Genomic DNA, 16,241 nt, shown 5'->3' with positions numbered 1-16,241 from the left:
TTTGCTCCTAAAATCTAGGCCATCCTTGAACTGAGAGGGAGCTCTGGCCAAAGCGGTAGCAATGAGCTCAGTATCATTATGTCAACCTCTCCTTCATCCTTTCTGCTTAAGAAGGCCTGCAAGACTCTCTGGAACACACGTGAAAACCATTATTCATGCTTAAGAATAAATATTTGGGTATCTGGGAAATAGCTATTCTTTCATTGAATGCCTAGTGTGTGCCAAGCGCTAAGATATCACTGATTTTAATAACACTATGCAGCAGATATTATTCCTATTTTACACATGAAAGACTAAGATTCAAAGAAATTAAATGCAACACCCAAGAGCACAACTCAACAGAAAAGAGAAAGATCAAGGATTCCGACGCCGGTCTGTCTCCAAAGCCCATGCTCTTTCCACAGAATCTCCTCTGGACTAAAGCTTGCTCATGACCTCTCTGGTAATAAAATTACTTAATTTGGAAACAGCTTAAAGGAGAAGAGTACCATTAAGACTGAAGAAGGATCCAGCTAGAAAATAAAATGTATGTTAAAATAAATTTTTTAAAAACGTGATTGAACGGAAAGACGCAAGTTAGCAAGCTTCCTTGAAAACATTAGATTCCTATTGTTACGTTTTAGGAAGAAATCTGCTCAGATTTGTCCTTCCAAAGTAGGCTTTTCATCAGCAAATTATATGCTTCAGGTAAGAGGTGGCATTCCATGTGAGAAACAGGGATCTGGCTAGAATAGAGGAGGCTTTAATAGGAAACTGGAGGGATCCAAGATGTGGCTCAGAGGGTGAAGCTAGGTTGAAGGAGTGCTTGGCTGTTAAACTGAGGAATTGCTGAGCCACCTGCAAACAGGTAGCATCACTTTAACCTTTATCCTAGACCCTTGCCTCTCTGCTTTCATCACTGTGGACCTTGACAAGGCTGCTAGTACAAATATCTCTCCTTGGGTTCTCATGCATCTTCCTGGGGAGCAGGGAGGGATAGTAAGCTACTTCTCTGGCATCATATAGAAGGTGTAGAAAGGAGTCAGTGTGGCCTGGAATATGGGCGATTTGGTCTTCTTAACCTAACCCAAACTTGACATTAACTTACCCCATCTCTAGACACATTGAGATTAGTTATTAAATCCTGTCTCTCCAAGAATGAGGAAACCATAGCAGAAGGAACAAAAATGAAGAACTAGATTAAACCATGATACAAAATAAATATGTGACACCATACTCTCACCTTTCCCCCCAAAATAAACCCTCTCCACACCTCTCAATTATCTTAGCATCTTCCTTCCACAAGGTTCAGTGAATGCCCCCGAAAGCCATCCGCAGAGTGCCTCCTACTGTGAAGCTTTACAGAACCACTCTTCACATAGTGCTGACCTGACCCCTCTGCTGTTGGAGCAGGACCCTGCTCTCAGACTCATACAGCTGAAGGTGACCTTGAAAATGGACCCGCAGCTCCACAGAATGACGTTTGTGGGAGCTGCCAGATTAGAGCCACCCTACAAGGCACATGTGTGGTTTTATATCCATCCTCCTGGAGACCCAAAAGTCATCTAAGTGAAGAAAAGAAAGTGTGCCTACAATGGGCCCAACACTGTTCTAGGCTCCTTTAAAAACATTTAATCCTCATAGCTTTGTAGGTGCTTTCACCTACAAAGGAAGAAAAAAAAGATGAGGAAACCTGATTCTCAGAGAGTTTAAGTAACTTGCCCCACAACGAACAGCTAGCACGCTGGAAAGTTGAACTTCCAGCTCCATGTCTTTCTGATTCTAAAATAAGTGCTATTTGTACCATATGTTGCTTTTCTGGGTGATTCTAACTGTAACTTTAATGGTAGGAATTTCAGCCATTATGGTAAAGCAGGAAGAATTATTTTGAGCAAAGAACCTCTTGGGGCCCCTCATTTCAAGCCATGTAAGCGAGTGTCCTGCATCCTGTGTGCATGAATTTCCCCTTCCAACTCAGGGGTGGTGCAGATGGCTAGTACAGAAGCCCAGCTGTTATGGCCCGTACTGCCCAGCAGGGGTCAGACTGGCTCCAGCCAGCACAGCCGGGAGGGGGGCTCCTGTCAGAGCCCAGTTTCTCAACCTGGACATTACTGACATTTGGGCAGGGTTATTCCTCGTTGCAGGGGCAAAGGAGGGCTGTCCTGTGAGCTGCAGGACGTTTGGCAGCACCCCTGCTCTCTGCCTGCTAGATGCCAATAGCAACCCCCACCCCCACCTCAGTTGCAACAACCAAAAGTGCCCCCAGACATTGCCAAGTATCTCCTGGAGGGCAAACTGCACCCGATGGAGAACCATGGGGTTAGAGGATGAAGAGATGTTGGAACATAGGATTCTAGCAGGAGGGTAGCCACTGTTCTTGGGGATGGAGAAACTACGCAGCTGCTGAGGACAAAATAAGAAACATACGGGCAACAGGAGAGATTTAGATTAAGTGTAACAAAGACCTTCTTGACAGTGAAGGCAATTAGGAAATAAAATTGGGTATCTCTGGAGAACTGTGAAATCCCGTCAGAGATTTTTCACTTGTATAAACGAACTAAAGAGAATAGAACATAATAACCTCTCAGAAGACCTTGAGTCTCCACCTTGTTTTTGACCCTTGACAGTTTCCTCTTTGTAGGAACCAAACCCAACAACCTTCCGCACTGAGACTTCTCCCTTCATCCACAGGAACTGCCCGGGGCATTGTGATCGCCACAGGAGACTCCACCGTGATGGGCCGCATTGCCTCGCTGACATCAGGCTTGGCGGTGGGCCAGACCCCCATTGCTGTTGAGATTGAACACTTCATCCATCTGATCACAGCAGTGGCCATCTTCCTTGGTGTCATTTTCTTTGGGCTCTCGCTCATCTTGGGCTACACCTGGCTGGAGGCTGTTATTTTTCTTACTGGCATCATTGTGGCCAATGTGCCTGAGGGGCTGCTGGCCACAGTCACTGTGAGTAGCCGGGGTTCAGGGGGGCCCCAGGGAAGATAAACCACCGCAAGGAAATGAAATCACTAGTATCTCTTGCGGTTGAACCTCGCAAGTGCCGAGTACTCCCGATACGTATTCAGACCGCTCAGCTCGCAAATTACATTGACTTCTTCCACTCAGATCTGCTGGTGCCTCCCCTTCCTTCTCAGTGGGAAAGGAAGTGAGTTTCAACTCAGAAAACATTGGATTATAAATCAGCGAGAGGGAGTTCCAGTCCTGGCTGGTGAACTTGGCCAACTCGCTTTACTCCAGGCTCTAATTTATTCATCAGTTTATAGAGGAAGATTAATTTAGAATTATAAACTCTTATTGGAAAAGACTTCAAGGTCCATATAAATTCAACCTTTCAACCAGTGCCAAATATCCTGAATAAAATCCCTGGGAGGTGATGATGATGCCTAGCAACGGGAAGCCCACCTCTTTTTTTAACCTCACCTCATTGCGTTGTTGGATTTGCTCCAGTTAGATTTCACTGTGTTGAGCGAAATCTAATCTCAGTTTTCCCATCTGAAGATACACAAAATATGTCAGTTCTCTCTTCTACAAACTACCCTTTAGATTTTTTTTTAACAGTAGCCATCATGTCCCCTCAAACTTTTAATGTGGGAGGTCAAACAATCGCTTTGCCCTTAGCCCTTCTTCCTATGACATGGTCTTCAGACCCCTCGTCTTGTTGATCATCTGTTTGGGTTATGCTCTCCTTTATCGATATCCTTCTTAAAATGGAAATGAGAATGACACTCAGGGTGTGGCCAGACTAGAAAAAAACACCAGGACTCATTATGTAAATAAATAATAACCCCACAAATAGAATTCTATACATAACCTCAGCCTTCATTCAGTCACTTTTAAAACAACCTTGCCACACACCTGACTTTTACTGAATTTATGGCCAACAAAAATCTTCTGGTTTAAATGATTTCTCATATCCTTTTCAGTGCTGCAACAGCCCTTCTGAATTTCCTCATTCTCTCCTCTCCATTCTTTTTTAAAAGAACTTCGATGTGTTTATTTATTTTGATGATGGTACTGGGGATTGAACCCAGGACCTTGTGCATGCTAAACACACGCTCTACCACTGACCTGTACCCACACCCCTCTCCATTTCTTTTTAAAACTATTGGTACAACCCTCCACCACACACAGCATTTTATACCACAATAAAAGGTTAGCTATCAGTGTGGTCCATGGGAAGACTGGATCTGAGAAAAAGGTGTGGCCTGAACTTGAATGAAGAAGAGGCTGCTGAAAAGAAAAGAGGAAAAGATGACAGGAATGGAATATCCCAAGAGGGACCAGAGATCTGTCTCTAGGATACCCTGGTAAAGGAAGGCACTCTTTTCTTTTTTTTTTTTGAAACTCTGCCATAAAACACAAACCAAAATCATTTTCCTAATTTCCTCTGCTGTAGCCACAGATGCGATTTCTAAAGACTAGGTGGTAACAAAAGGGAAGTCAGTACCAACAATTAAAAGAGCAATCAAAATGATCAGATTTCCAAAACACAAAGGGCTGTGAGCAGCCAAGCTCTTCTCTCCATTCACCTCTCTCCCTTCTTCACGGCCTCAGGTGTGTCTGACCCTGACAGCCAAGAGCATGGCTCGGAAGAACTGCCTGGTGAAGAACCTGGAGGCGGTGGAGACGCTGGGCTCCACCTCCACCATCTGCTCTGACAAGACGGGCACCCTCACCCAGAACCGCATGACCGTCGCCCACTTGTGGTTCGATAAGACCATATATGAGGCCGACACCAGCGAGGAACAGACTGGTGACTGGCGGTGTTGGTGGGCGGGGAGTAGGGAGGATCTGAGGGAAGTGATGAGTGAGCTGAGAGGGCGCGGTGAGTCCAGAAGGCGAGAAGAGAGCTGGAAAGTGAGAGGAGAGCTGGGAGGCGTGGAGGAAAGGAAATGTCGTCTCTGTGAAGTATTTGGGTGCAGAACAGGCTGTGAAAAACACCCTGCTTTAAATGCTCCTCTCCCCTGCTCACAGTTCTCTTCTTTCTCCCTAGGGAATACATTTGGCAAGGACTCTGATACCTGGTTGATCCTGGCCCGAATCGCTGGCCTCTGCAACCGGGCTGAATTTAAGGCTTATCAGGAGACCCTTCCCATAGCTAAGGTCAGGCCTAAGAGAGTAAAGGGTACCTCCATGTCCAGGGTACAACCTACCCTCTCCCCTCAAAGTCTCTTTCCTGGCCTTCAGTGATGCCCCCCCCCCATTCTACCCCACTCCTGGTCACCATGGGAAGCTCAGGTTCCATGCCCTCGGGCTCCTGATACAACCCCCATTCTGGCAGCGGGCAACAGCAGGGGATGCTTCCGAGTCAGCCCTCCTCAAGTTCATCGAGCAGTCTTACAGCTCTGTGAAGGAGATGAGAAAGAAAAGCCCCAAGGTGGCAGAGATCCCCTTTAATTCTACCAACAAGTACCAGGTACCGAACCCACAAAGGTAGGAGAATAGCGGTGGGGGATGGGCTTGTCTTTTAGAGAAACGGGAGCTTTGCCTTTGCCTTGACATTGAACGTCTGAGCTGTAGAACAGGTAAGGGCAGATAACCAGCCCCAGTTAAGAGGAAGGCTCACTTCAAGGGAAAGTGATGAATGGCTTGGTAGGGGCGGTCTAGGGGGGGAGACAGGTGTAGATGACAGAGTAAGAGGCATTGGGTCCTAAGCAGGCTACACCACAGGTGCAGAGAACAGTCATAATGTGCCCTCTGAAAGGTCCACAGGCGGCAAAGGCTGGCTGGGGAAGGTCACGTCACAGTCTTGGGCAGCTGTTAGGAGGCTTCTCCGTGGCTCCTGTGAGATTTGCCACAGCAGAATATGTTGAATTGGCAAGTCACGTCCCAGAAGCGCCTTATCTCACTAGTCATCAATTATGTCTTTTCGCTCCATGCCTCCAACTGTGGCAGCTGCCATCAGGTAGGGGGTGGGGGTCTCCAGCTGTCTATGAAGTTGGTTTCCCAGGGGCAATTCGTCCATGATCCAGAGAGAAGTGACAAGGGAAGGAGGACTGCTGAGGGAGGGAAGTGGTGGCCCTAACCATAAAGTCCATGAGGGGACAGGAGACACGGTACTTCTCTCCCACGTGAGGATCCCGCGCTCCTGGAGGGAGGGTTCTGGTGGCGTTACCACAACTGGAGGAGTTCTACGGGACGATGGAGATTTGCCCAGGGGGATGGAATTCTCCACGTCCATGTGCTACTGACATTTCAGGTGTGGGCAACAGGGAAGAAATGAGACTCCCAAAAGTCAGTTTTGTTTTTGTGTCTTAAAAAACACATCCTAGTGCTCATTTTGGCAGCACATCTATTAAAACTGGAACAATACAGAGAAAAATAGCATGGCCCCCCGACTGACAGGCAAATTTGTGAAGTGGTCCATATTTTTTTATTTGTTAGTTGCTTCAGAGCATAGATCTTGAGGGGAGGGTATAGTGCAGCGGTAATGTGGTTAGTTAGCATCCACAAGGTCCTCAGTTCAATCCCCAGTACCTCCATTAAAAAAAAAAAAACTAGTAATAAATAAATAAATAGACCTAATTACCTCCCCCCAAACAAACTTAAAAAAAAAGAGAGACAGAATAGATCTTAAAAGTTTTCACCACAAGAAAACATTTTTTGTAACTAAAAACAACAACAATAATAAGATAACAAAAGCTATGTAGATTTTTTTAAACCAAATTACCTATGTTTTCACACTGAATACTGAACAAGAAAAAGCTAAAGAAACAGATCCATCAGTTTTTTGTCTCAACTGGCTTTTTGTCACTGTAATAAGATAGGTCCCCTCGGCCCAAACTGCAAACTGATTTCCACTTTTTTTCTGACGTTTAGTGGCCTCACTAACCAGACAGGAATTCTGTGCTTGGCAGGGCCCGATGAAAGCCTTCAACTGGAAAGAATTAGGTACTTCTCCCTCCACAAGATTCAAAATAAAAGCAAAACGTAGCCACAACATCTGTTGGGATGTCCAACAAAATAGCAACTTTCCCCCAAATGACTACCTTAGAGCCTGTTCTGAGCTATTGAATATCAAGTTCAAACAGCAAACAGCAAAGTCCTCCTCTACACCAAGTGTGCCGGGCCAGCCTGCAAGCCACCCGGCTCTTGGCGGGGCTTGCCTGGGGTGGAGCCAAGAAAACCCTTCTGCTCCTTTCACTCCTTACAGATGAACCACCTGCCTCAGTCCGCTTGCTCCTGGGGCCACAGGGGGTCTGATCTGCAAGGGACATGTTAGCCCACCAGGCCATTTGCAAGAAATATCTCTGTTCTGATATTTCCAGATTTCTCCCATCTTTGTTATCTATAATTTGTATCAAGATGTGATTTTCCTGTGACCAAGTTTTCGGCTTAAGCAGGTCTTGTGGTCATCTCCAATAATCTCCAATAAATAGTCAACAAATATGTTTTAAAAGCACTCAGAAAATTAAGCTTTTGAAACTTTTTCCAGCTTTCTGCTTAAATGAGTTAAGGTTTTCCACTGCTTAAGTGCATTAGGAATATAACAGTTTGGGGAAGGTTTCCAAAGGAGCAGTTTTTACCACATTTCACACCCAGGTTTCCCAGTTGGTTTCTTGGGCCAGTGCAGTCGGGCCTCCGGGCACCGCAGGCTCACTTCCTCTCAATGCTGATTCTGTGACTGACAGGCAGCGTAGCAGGAACTCCCTGACAGTCATAAGAGGAACCCCATAGGTAGTTCCTTTTCCCAGACCAGAGATCACAGGAGAATGGAAACCAAAATTGATCTTATTTCTTGGTCCTCAAGTTGTCTCATCCTGTTCCCTTCATGACTACCTACGCCCTGCCCTCCCCTCCCCGCGGAGCCACACGGATGCTGACCCCCAGCCCGTACTGTTCAGCCCCTCTCTGGCGACTTCTCTCTCTTCTAGGAGACAAGTCAGCAAGGGGACTAGAATGGCTAACCTATTTTTGCATCGTGCTTCTCGGTTTGCAATGCATTCTTTTTTTCCCCCCTCCCCTTTACAAATACTCTCTCCCTTTTATAAAAACCCAATGAAGTGGGCAACACAGAACCTTTTACCTTTTATCGAAGGAACTAAGGATTTGGGAGGTTACGTGGACAGACCTGAGGTCATAAAGCTACTGAAGCACTCCTGCCGGCCCTAGAGCACAGGTGTTTGGCTCTACGCTTTCTCTCCTGTCCACTCTCTCCACCAGCCCCTCTACTGCTCTCCAGACTCCCAGGCAGAGAGGAAGCAGGGCGGGTGAGAGGGCCTGGCCTGCCCTCAGCTTCCAGCCTGGCTGAGAAGTAACAGAGATGCACGTGCAAATACTACCAGACTGAGGATTCCTGGAAAGGAAGAGGGGTGGGCTCCACCAACAGTCCCACTGGGCTGGGGAAAGGGGGCTGCGTTGGCTTAGGGACCGAGGAGATGGAGGTATACACAGCGTGCCTGTCAATTTTACCCTCAGAAACCTTTCCCTTGCTTTATTGCCCCAACCCTCGCTCTCTCCTCCTGTCCCATCGGAGCTTCCTCCCCTCTCTCTAGATGTCCATCCACCTTCAGGGAGGACAACTCCCAGACCCACGTACTGATGATGAAGGGGGCTCCAGAGAGGATCTTGGAGCTTTGCTCTTCTTACCTTCTGAGGGGGCAGGAGTACCCAATGGACGATGAGATGAAGGAAGCCTTCCAAAATGCCTACCTGGACCTGGGAGGTCTGGGGGAACGCGTGCTAGGTGAGGGGCTGTGGGAGAAGCCTTGGAGGGAGGGGCATCAAAATAGTTACTACTTGTGGGGTGAAAACTCTAAGATGTGGGGCGTCCGGGTAGGGACATAGATGGTGGAATGAATACTTGGTCCCTTCTTCTGTCCCTCTCCAGGGTTCTGCTTCTTGAATCTGCCTAACACTTACTCCAAGGGATTTAAGTTTAACACAAATGAGCTCAATTTTCCCATGGATAATCTTTGTTTTGTGGGGCTCATATCCATGATCGACCCTCCCCGAGCTGCAGTGCCTGACGCTGTGGGCAAGTGTCGGAGTGCCGGGATCAAGGTAAACCCTTAACCGTCCCAGCAGCACCCCCACCCATCAGAAACTGGAGCAACAGTAGAAAACCTGGGGCAGAGGAGGCTCTTGGTCTAATTGAACTGATTTCTGCTTCCTTGAGCTTATGATTTTTAGTCTTAAGAGATAACTTAATAGTAAGTTTCTGCTGCAGTTAGAATCCTATCTTGCATGGAACATAAGAATCACCAGGGAAGCTTTACAAATCTGATGTCTTGGTCTCACCCCAGATCCATTATATCAGAAATGCTTAGGGTGGGACCTAGGCATCTGTATTTTTTTAAACTTTCCTAGAGATTCCAATGTGCAGACAAGTTTGGGAACCAGTCCCCTCGCACAACGCTTCTCAAACATGTGAACCACCTGGAGGTTTTGTCAGAATGCAAGTCCTAACTCCGTAGGTCCAGGACATCTCGAGACTCTGCATTTCTGACCAGCTCCCTGGTGATGTCATTGCTGCTGGTCTGCCAGCCACACTGGGGGCAGTGACGTGCTGGAAGACGTCGTGTAAATGTACTGCTGGGTGGGTTGTGAGCAGAGGGAGGCCGAGTGGGCTGGGGCCTGGAACAGGTGGGGTGCTGGCCTTGAGGGACAACGCTGCGGATGTGGTCAAAACGCATGTTGTCTGGGAACTGATGGATCCCTCTAGCTAGAAGAAGAGAGTTACAATTGTGCCTACAGGCAGGGAGGCCCAGCCAGGGAGAATAAGAGGTGATTTTAGTCAGGATGCCTGCCAGAGCAAGGACTCAGTCACAGCCTGAGGCAGGGTGAGCTGTGACAGGTGACAATCAGAAGAGGACGTGGGCTGGCCTGCAGCTGCCCCAGAAGCAGGAGGCCTCAGTGCTTTCTGGGCCAGTCCTGGTTCTGGGCACAGGTTTAAATTTTTAAATTTCTTACCTATTCTGGACTCGAAGCTGACAGAAATTCAGCAGACTTGGTGAGAAATTTGAATCATCCCATGTTCCCTCTAGGGAGGTATAAGACGGACATGTGATGCCATCCCTCAAGGAGGACAAAATGTAATGGCTATGCAGGGGGTTGCCCCACAGGGCAGACCCTTCCAAGGTCAACTCCAAAATGGTGCTGATGCAGAGCTAATGGGTGTTACAAAGTTACTGAAAGAGGTCAGGTTAACAGCTGCACGGCTGCAAAGTTTTTACGGTTGATTAGTGGGACTGGTATTTCTCAGACAGAGCCATGTGTTCAGGCCTTTGGAATAAATGCAATTTAAAAAAAAACTGAAATAAAATTACCCCATTATATCTGCCACCACCGGAGGCTCTTAGGAGTTGGAAGACAGTTGGCCCTTGCTATGGCCCTGGCTGCCTCTAAGAACTGCAGCCAAGCAGTGAGGGCCCACGGTAGCCCTGGAACCAGCACTGGAACGGTTCTCTCAGATGGGTCTGATCTGGGGAAGACGGTCCAAGGGAACAGGAGGGCAGCTTGCAAGACGGTGTGGGAACACCAGAGGTCTAGTCAGCACCAAGAAGTTGGAAATGAAATTCCTTTAGTACTTAACAAGTTACAGAAACTACCAGATGTTCTTGACCTGAAGGGCATCTCTGGAGCCATTCACTGGACAACTGTACTTCTATTGTATGTGTGCAGTCTCAGGCTGTGAAATTGTGTCCTAGGAACTCACTCTTGGGGTGTTTGACTTTGTTTTTAATTCCTCCAGCCTGGCATGGAGGTGGTACTTCTAGAAACTACTGTAGAACAGTCCATTTGAATGGGCAAGCTGGGCTAGGTACCACACCTGCCCTACAGGTCATTACTGGTGGGCCACTGGGAAACTTTCAGGGCACTGTAAGCCTGAAAGGCAGCACTGAGGGCTCAGTCTGAACCACATCTGGAATCTTCTAATCTTCCGTGCAGTTCCCTCCCAGATCCTCACCAGTTACCCTGTGCCCCACAGGCCAGGCTTGGTGAGGATCCAATGCCCCACAACTGAGCCAGGGTACTTGAAATGAGTGCTGTGGGTAACTGCTCACATTGCAACTTTCCTGAGTGTCTGGTAGCCACAGCTTAGTTAGCACGTCTCTGCCTTCTTCCAGTAAGCCTGGGGTGCCAGTGTGGAATGAGGAAGGCTCCTGGGAAAACTCCTTCCAGGCCTATTTCCATGCTCTGAAAGTACACAGACTGACCTTTCCCGGACCTCTGCTCTAGGTTCAGTCACAGACAGTTCCCTTCTTCCTCCCACCAGAGCTTGAGAAATTATGTGCTTGGGGGGCACTTGGGAACCATGGGCAGTGGTTCCCAGGAAGCAATCATTCCTTTCATTCTATAATTGTTTGTTGATGGATTATAATGGCTAGGAATTATGCTAGGGCAGGAAACTTAACAAGGAATCACAGGCATGCCTCCACTCACAGACTTCCCAGTCCAAGACGGGAGAGAGACAGGCAATCCATCACACACAGAGATGTGAGGAGCGCTGAAGGAACAGAAGGCTAGAAAAGCTGGAGCACGGGCACCTGATCTTTGGTGAGGAATGGGACAGGACCAGGGCTGGCCCCAGGAATCCAGAAAAGGGCTGGAACCCAGGGGCATGAGGAGGCAGTGGGAAGAAGGGAGGTAGGACGAGGATTGGAACGCACTTGGGTCCAGATGAAGTTTTGCTAAGCAGATGGATTATTCCCGGCGTCCCTTCGTTACCACTGTTCTATGGGTAGGTGTTTCTGTCTTTGAGCTTAAAGAGGCAGAATAGCTTCTGAAGCAATTAAATGAAAATCTGAATATAGTAATACACCCCCATCCCTGATTTATTCCTGGGAAAATAGAACCCAAATTGTCCTATGTTTTATGGTATGATGGTCCTGACCCACTCCCAAGGGTTAAAACCACAGTAGCAAGACTTTTGATTGACAGCACAAGTTCTTGGGGATGAGCTGCTTAAACCCCTGTAGAATGAAAGCAGTAATCTGTCAGTTCTCAGAGAGAAAGGTGAAGGACCCAGGATCTCCCTGAAGATGATTCCACTCCTTTTCCCTCCCCTCCCAACACAGGTGATTATGGTAACAGGGGATCATCCCATTACAGCCAAGGCCATTGCCAAGGGTGTGGGCATCATCTCTGAAGGCACTGAGACGGCAGAGGACATTGCTGCCCGGCTCAAGATCCCTGTCAGCCAGGTCAATGCCGGGTGAGATTCCAAAAGAACTCAGATCTGTCATTTTCCCCCTTCATCCTCAGCCTGCCCCATCCGCTAAAGTTTTCGGAGATTCTTTCGGTAGGTAGGATGTGCAGAGTTTACTTTACTGCAAAGTAAAATATAACAGGAAAATGACCGAGCAAAATGTCAGTGGATTTTCAGAGGAAATGGGACAAAGAAAGAAGTACAGGAGAAGGGGGAGGGGGTGCAATGTGTCTATCTGGGGACAGTGTGTGGCTGGGGACAAGTGAGGAGATGGGGTTGAAAGGAGAAACCAGGAGGTGAGAGCAAAGATGGGTTAGAGGGCACCAGCCCCCCTGGTGAATTATCAACACTCTGAACCAGGCTTTTGAGATTCTTCTCCATCAGGGACGTCAAAGCCATTGTGGTGCATGGCTCAGAACTAAAGAATATGAACTCAGAACAGCTTGATGAGATCCTCCAAAACCACACGGAGATCGTGTTTGCTCGGACTTCACCCCAGCAGAAGCTCATCATTGTGGAGGGATGTCAGAGGCTGGTAAGGGAGGCAAAGTTGCCTTGGGGAATCTGGCGGGAACCACGTGGCATAGCCCAGCCCCAAACCAAGCACAGGAACTGTGTGGGCTGGGCTGGAGGAGACTCCCGAAAGCATCCCATTGTGAACCTGGGAGATAGGCATCTGTTTGTTGAGTGTTTTGATATCTCAGGAGGAGGCAGAGCCGGAAGGGCAAGGACTACATGATTACATCAATAAACAAGGGCTGATGGAATCAAACCGATCTTTGGGACTGGTCCCGAATCTGACACAGTAACTGTTTCACTCCCTCTGTGCTTCACCCAGGGAGCCATCGTGGCGGTGACGGGTGACGGGGTGAACGACTCCCCTGCGCTGAAGAAGGCGGACATCGGCATTGCCATGGGCATCGCTGGCTCTGACGTCTCTAAGCAGGCAGCCGACATGATCCTGCTGGATGACAACTTTGCCTCCATCGTCACGGGCGTGGAGGAGGGTGAGGAAGCAAGGTGCCCAGGGTTGGGACTTGGCTCTTGGGCTCAGGTGAGAGTTGGTAACATTTTTCTCGCTCTCACTCCCTTTGCCCATCATCCAGCCTCCTAGACAGACTGGGAAAAATCACTGTAGGTCAAAATTTTGCAAATTAGATTCAGTTGGTACTCAGAGCATCAGTATGAGGAGCCCAGACTTTCTAGGAAGAGCAAGGTGCTGGTGTGGCATGGTATTGTTTTACTTCTCACACAGGGTTCAAGTGGGTCTACAGTAAGCCCCAGGATGTAGCCAAACCCATGAGACTGCTCCGTACTCCACAGTCTCTGGAGGACTGTCTAGCAGCCTATTGTCTGAATGATGCTGACGTATCAAGATCAGTTGGAGTTTGATCTATGAACTGAATGCATGAGCCAAATCAAGCGCCCCCATTCCCAGAAACTGTACCCATTGGTGAAGAGGAGAACCCCAGAAGCCTGCCTCCCAGGCTCCCTGATTTCTGCCTGGAGTGATATTAAAACCTATGACAGTCCACATAATAGCAATAGTTAACATTTTATTGAGATCCTAGTATGATCCTGACACTTTGCTCGGTATTTTACATCCACTCAATTCAGTAAACTTTTTGAGCATCAACTATGTATCAGGTACTATTCTAGATGTTGAGGATACAGCAATGGGGAATAAAACCACACATCCTTGCCCTCATGTAACTTAATTTCTAGTGGAGACAGACAGACAGTAAAGTAAACTGAACAGTGTAATAAAAGAAGACAAGTGCAATGGGAAAAAAAATAAGTAAAGCAGGGAGTGCAGGGAGGGATGAGGTTTTAAAAGGGTTGTCAAGGGAGGACTCAAGGCATCTTCCAAGGCAGGAGGAATGAAGCTCAGAGAGGTGAGGGGTGCCCAAGATCACGAGCTAGTTATGGAAGAAAATGGAATTGGAACCCAAGCCCAGGCTACTTCCACTTCAGCCTTAATCTTTTTTTTTTATTGAAGTATAATTGATTTACAATATTATATTAGTTTCCGGTGTACAGCAAAGTGATTCAGTCATATATATATATTTTTTTCTTTTTTATATTCTTTTCCATTATAGTTATTACAAAACATTGAATATAGTCCCCTGTGCTCTGCAGTAGGACCTTGTTGTTTATTTTATATATAGTAGTGCATAGCTGCTAATCCCAAACTCCTAATTTATCCCTCCCTACTCCATTTCCCCTTTGGTAATCATAAGTTTGTTTTCTGTGTCTGTGAGTCTGCTTCTGTTTTGTAAATAAGTTCATTTGTATCAAATTTTAGATTCCACATATTAAGTGATATCACATGATATTTGGCTTTCTCTCTATGACTTACTTCACTTCGTATGATAATCTCTAGGTCTGCCCATGTTGCTGCAAGTCAGCCTTCATCTTCTAATGGTTTTTGTATTGGCCTTGTCAGACATCTTTAAGTATTAACCTGGCCGCACCCTGCTTAAATTTCAGAGGTCAGATGATAGTAGCCAAATTGAACCCAAGAACAAAGAGTGCACAGACATGGCATGCTAATAAATCATGGCTCTAATTAGTAGTCACACAATTTAGAAACAAAACTGGGGCAGCTGAGGTCTGGGACCTTCAGGTCCTTTCACGGACTGTGATATTGCTTTGTAGTGGTCTCTCGGTCCAGGAGCTGGTTTGTGGGAGGTGTGAATTCTCTGTGCTTCTCACAGAAGGTTGACCATCCTCCCCAGGCCGCCTGATCTTTGACAACCTGAAGAAATCCATCGCCTACACCCTGACCAGCAACATCCCCGAGATCACGCCCTTCCTGCTCTTCATCATCCTCGGCATCCCCCTGCCTCTGGGCACTATTACCATCCTCTGCATTGACCTGGGCACTGACATGGTGAGGACCAAGCTGGGACCTGGCTTGTGGAACTCTCGTGAAACAGACTGAGGAGTAGGAAACACCTGTGTCCAGGGAGAGGGACAGAGCTCAAGTTACCTCTGGGTTTCCTTCTGAACTTTGTGTCCCCTGTCACCTCCTCCCTCCCCCCTCCAGGTCCCTGCTATCTCCTTGGCTTATGAGTCAGCTGAAACCGACATCATGAAGAGGGCTCCACGGAGCCCAAAGACTGACAAGCTGGTGAACAGCCGTCTCATTGGCATGGCCTATGGACAGATTGGTGCGGCCAGAGGAATGAAGGGTGAAGGGAGTGGGGAGTGGCTGCACCTGCCTGGCCGCTGGACCAATCTCGGTTTGGAAGTCAGGGAGATATTTTCTTAACAACAGACTGTGCTAAGCCCTGGGACATAATGAGCCATTGATCTCTGATCTGCCCTTTAGAGTCCAGTCAAACTGGAGCAAACGTACATAAAACGATGGTGTTTTCACAAGTGCCAAATAATGAGTATAGATAGTACACACTACAGGAGTCCAAAGCAATCATGAGGACAGTCAGAGAGGGCCTTATGGAGGAAACAGAACTTAAACTTGGTGTTGGAAGATAGGGCTTAGACTAGTAAATGGATGGTCATGTGTGGGGGACCAGAGGAGACCTGGGTGTTGAAGAGTGAATAAACCAGTTTGGTAGAGCACTTATTCCTGATAAAGTAGTAGTGGAAAATGAGGCTGTAGACACAGGTAGCAATTTACACTGGAGCCAGCCTCTAAAGACATTTGCGAGCCATTAGAGGTCTTTGTTCTTGAGCTGCCAGGTACAGTGGGGGTACAGAAAAGAGACAGGGGCAGAGGAGACCATCCCAATATATAGAGATGGAGACACACAGAAGAAGCAGAGATTTAAGAGCCATACCTATGTTTGAATCCCAATTTCATGACTTACTACCTATATGACTCTGGAAAATGACTGAATCTTTCTTGTGCTTTAGTTTTTCCACTTATGAAATGTAAATGATTGTTCAGAATTGTTGTGAGAATCAGTGTCCATGAGGACCTAACAGTGCACAGCTCTGTAGCAGTTAGTAGGCAAACATTAACATCAGCAATGGCCATGGTCCAGGCATGGAGGATGGAGGTTCTGACCAAGGTAGAGGCAAGGGGCCAATGGGAGAGACTTGATGGGAGGAGAGGACTTGATAAGTGTCCT

At 47.4% G+C, this 16,241-nt stretch overlaps 1 protein-coding gene and 1 non-coding gene across 2 annotated transcripts in view; both read left to right on the top strand.

Moving 5' to 3' along the window:
* Window positions 1-16,241, top strand: part of ATP1A4 (ATPase Na+/K+ transporting subunit alpha 4) — a 28,590-nt gene that overhangs the window by 5,979 nt on the left and 6,370 nt on the right. The window contains 12 exon segments of the mRNA XM_006173934.3: window positions 2,671-2,939; window positions 4,548-4,746; window positions 4,987-5,096; window positions 5,275-5,409; window positions 8,489-8,503; window positions 8,505-8,679; window positions 8,824-8,996; window positions 12,014-12,150; window positions 12,529-12,679; window positions 12,983-13,151; window positions 14,883-15,037; window positions 15,194-15,317. Of these exon segments, the coding sequence (XP_006173996.2) occupies window positions 2,671-2,939; window positions 4,548-4,746; window positions 4,987-5,096; window positions 5,275-5,409; window positions 8,489-8,503; window positions 8,505-8,679; window positions 8,824-8,996; window positions 12,014-12,150; window positions 12,529-12,679; window positions 12,983-13,151; window positions 14,883-15,037; window positions 15,194-15,317 (1,812 nt within the window).
* Window positions 6,265-6,366, top strand: LOC116658841. The gene has a single exon (XR_004314133.1). It is a non-coding gene; the product is annotated as a U6 spliceosomal RNA (small nuclear RNA).

This window comes from Camelus ferus, chromosome 21 (assembly GCF_009834535.1).
Source record: "Camelus ferus isolate YT-003-E chromosome 21, BCGSAC_Cfer_1.0, whole genome shotgun sequence".
Taxonomy (NCBI): domain Eukaryota; kingdom Metazoa; phylum Chordata; class Mammalia; order Artiodactyla; family Camelidae; genus Camelus; species Camelus ferus.
The sequence above is the reverse complement of the archived record's forward strand: the minus strand, read 5'-3'. Positions and strand labels throughout refer to the sequence as shown.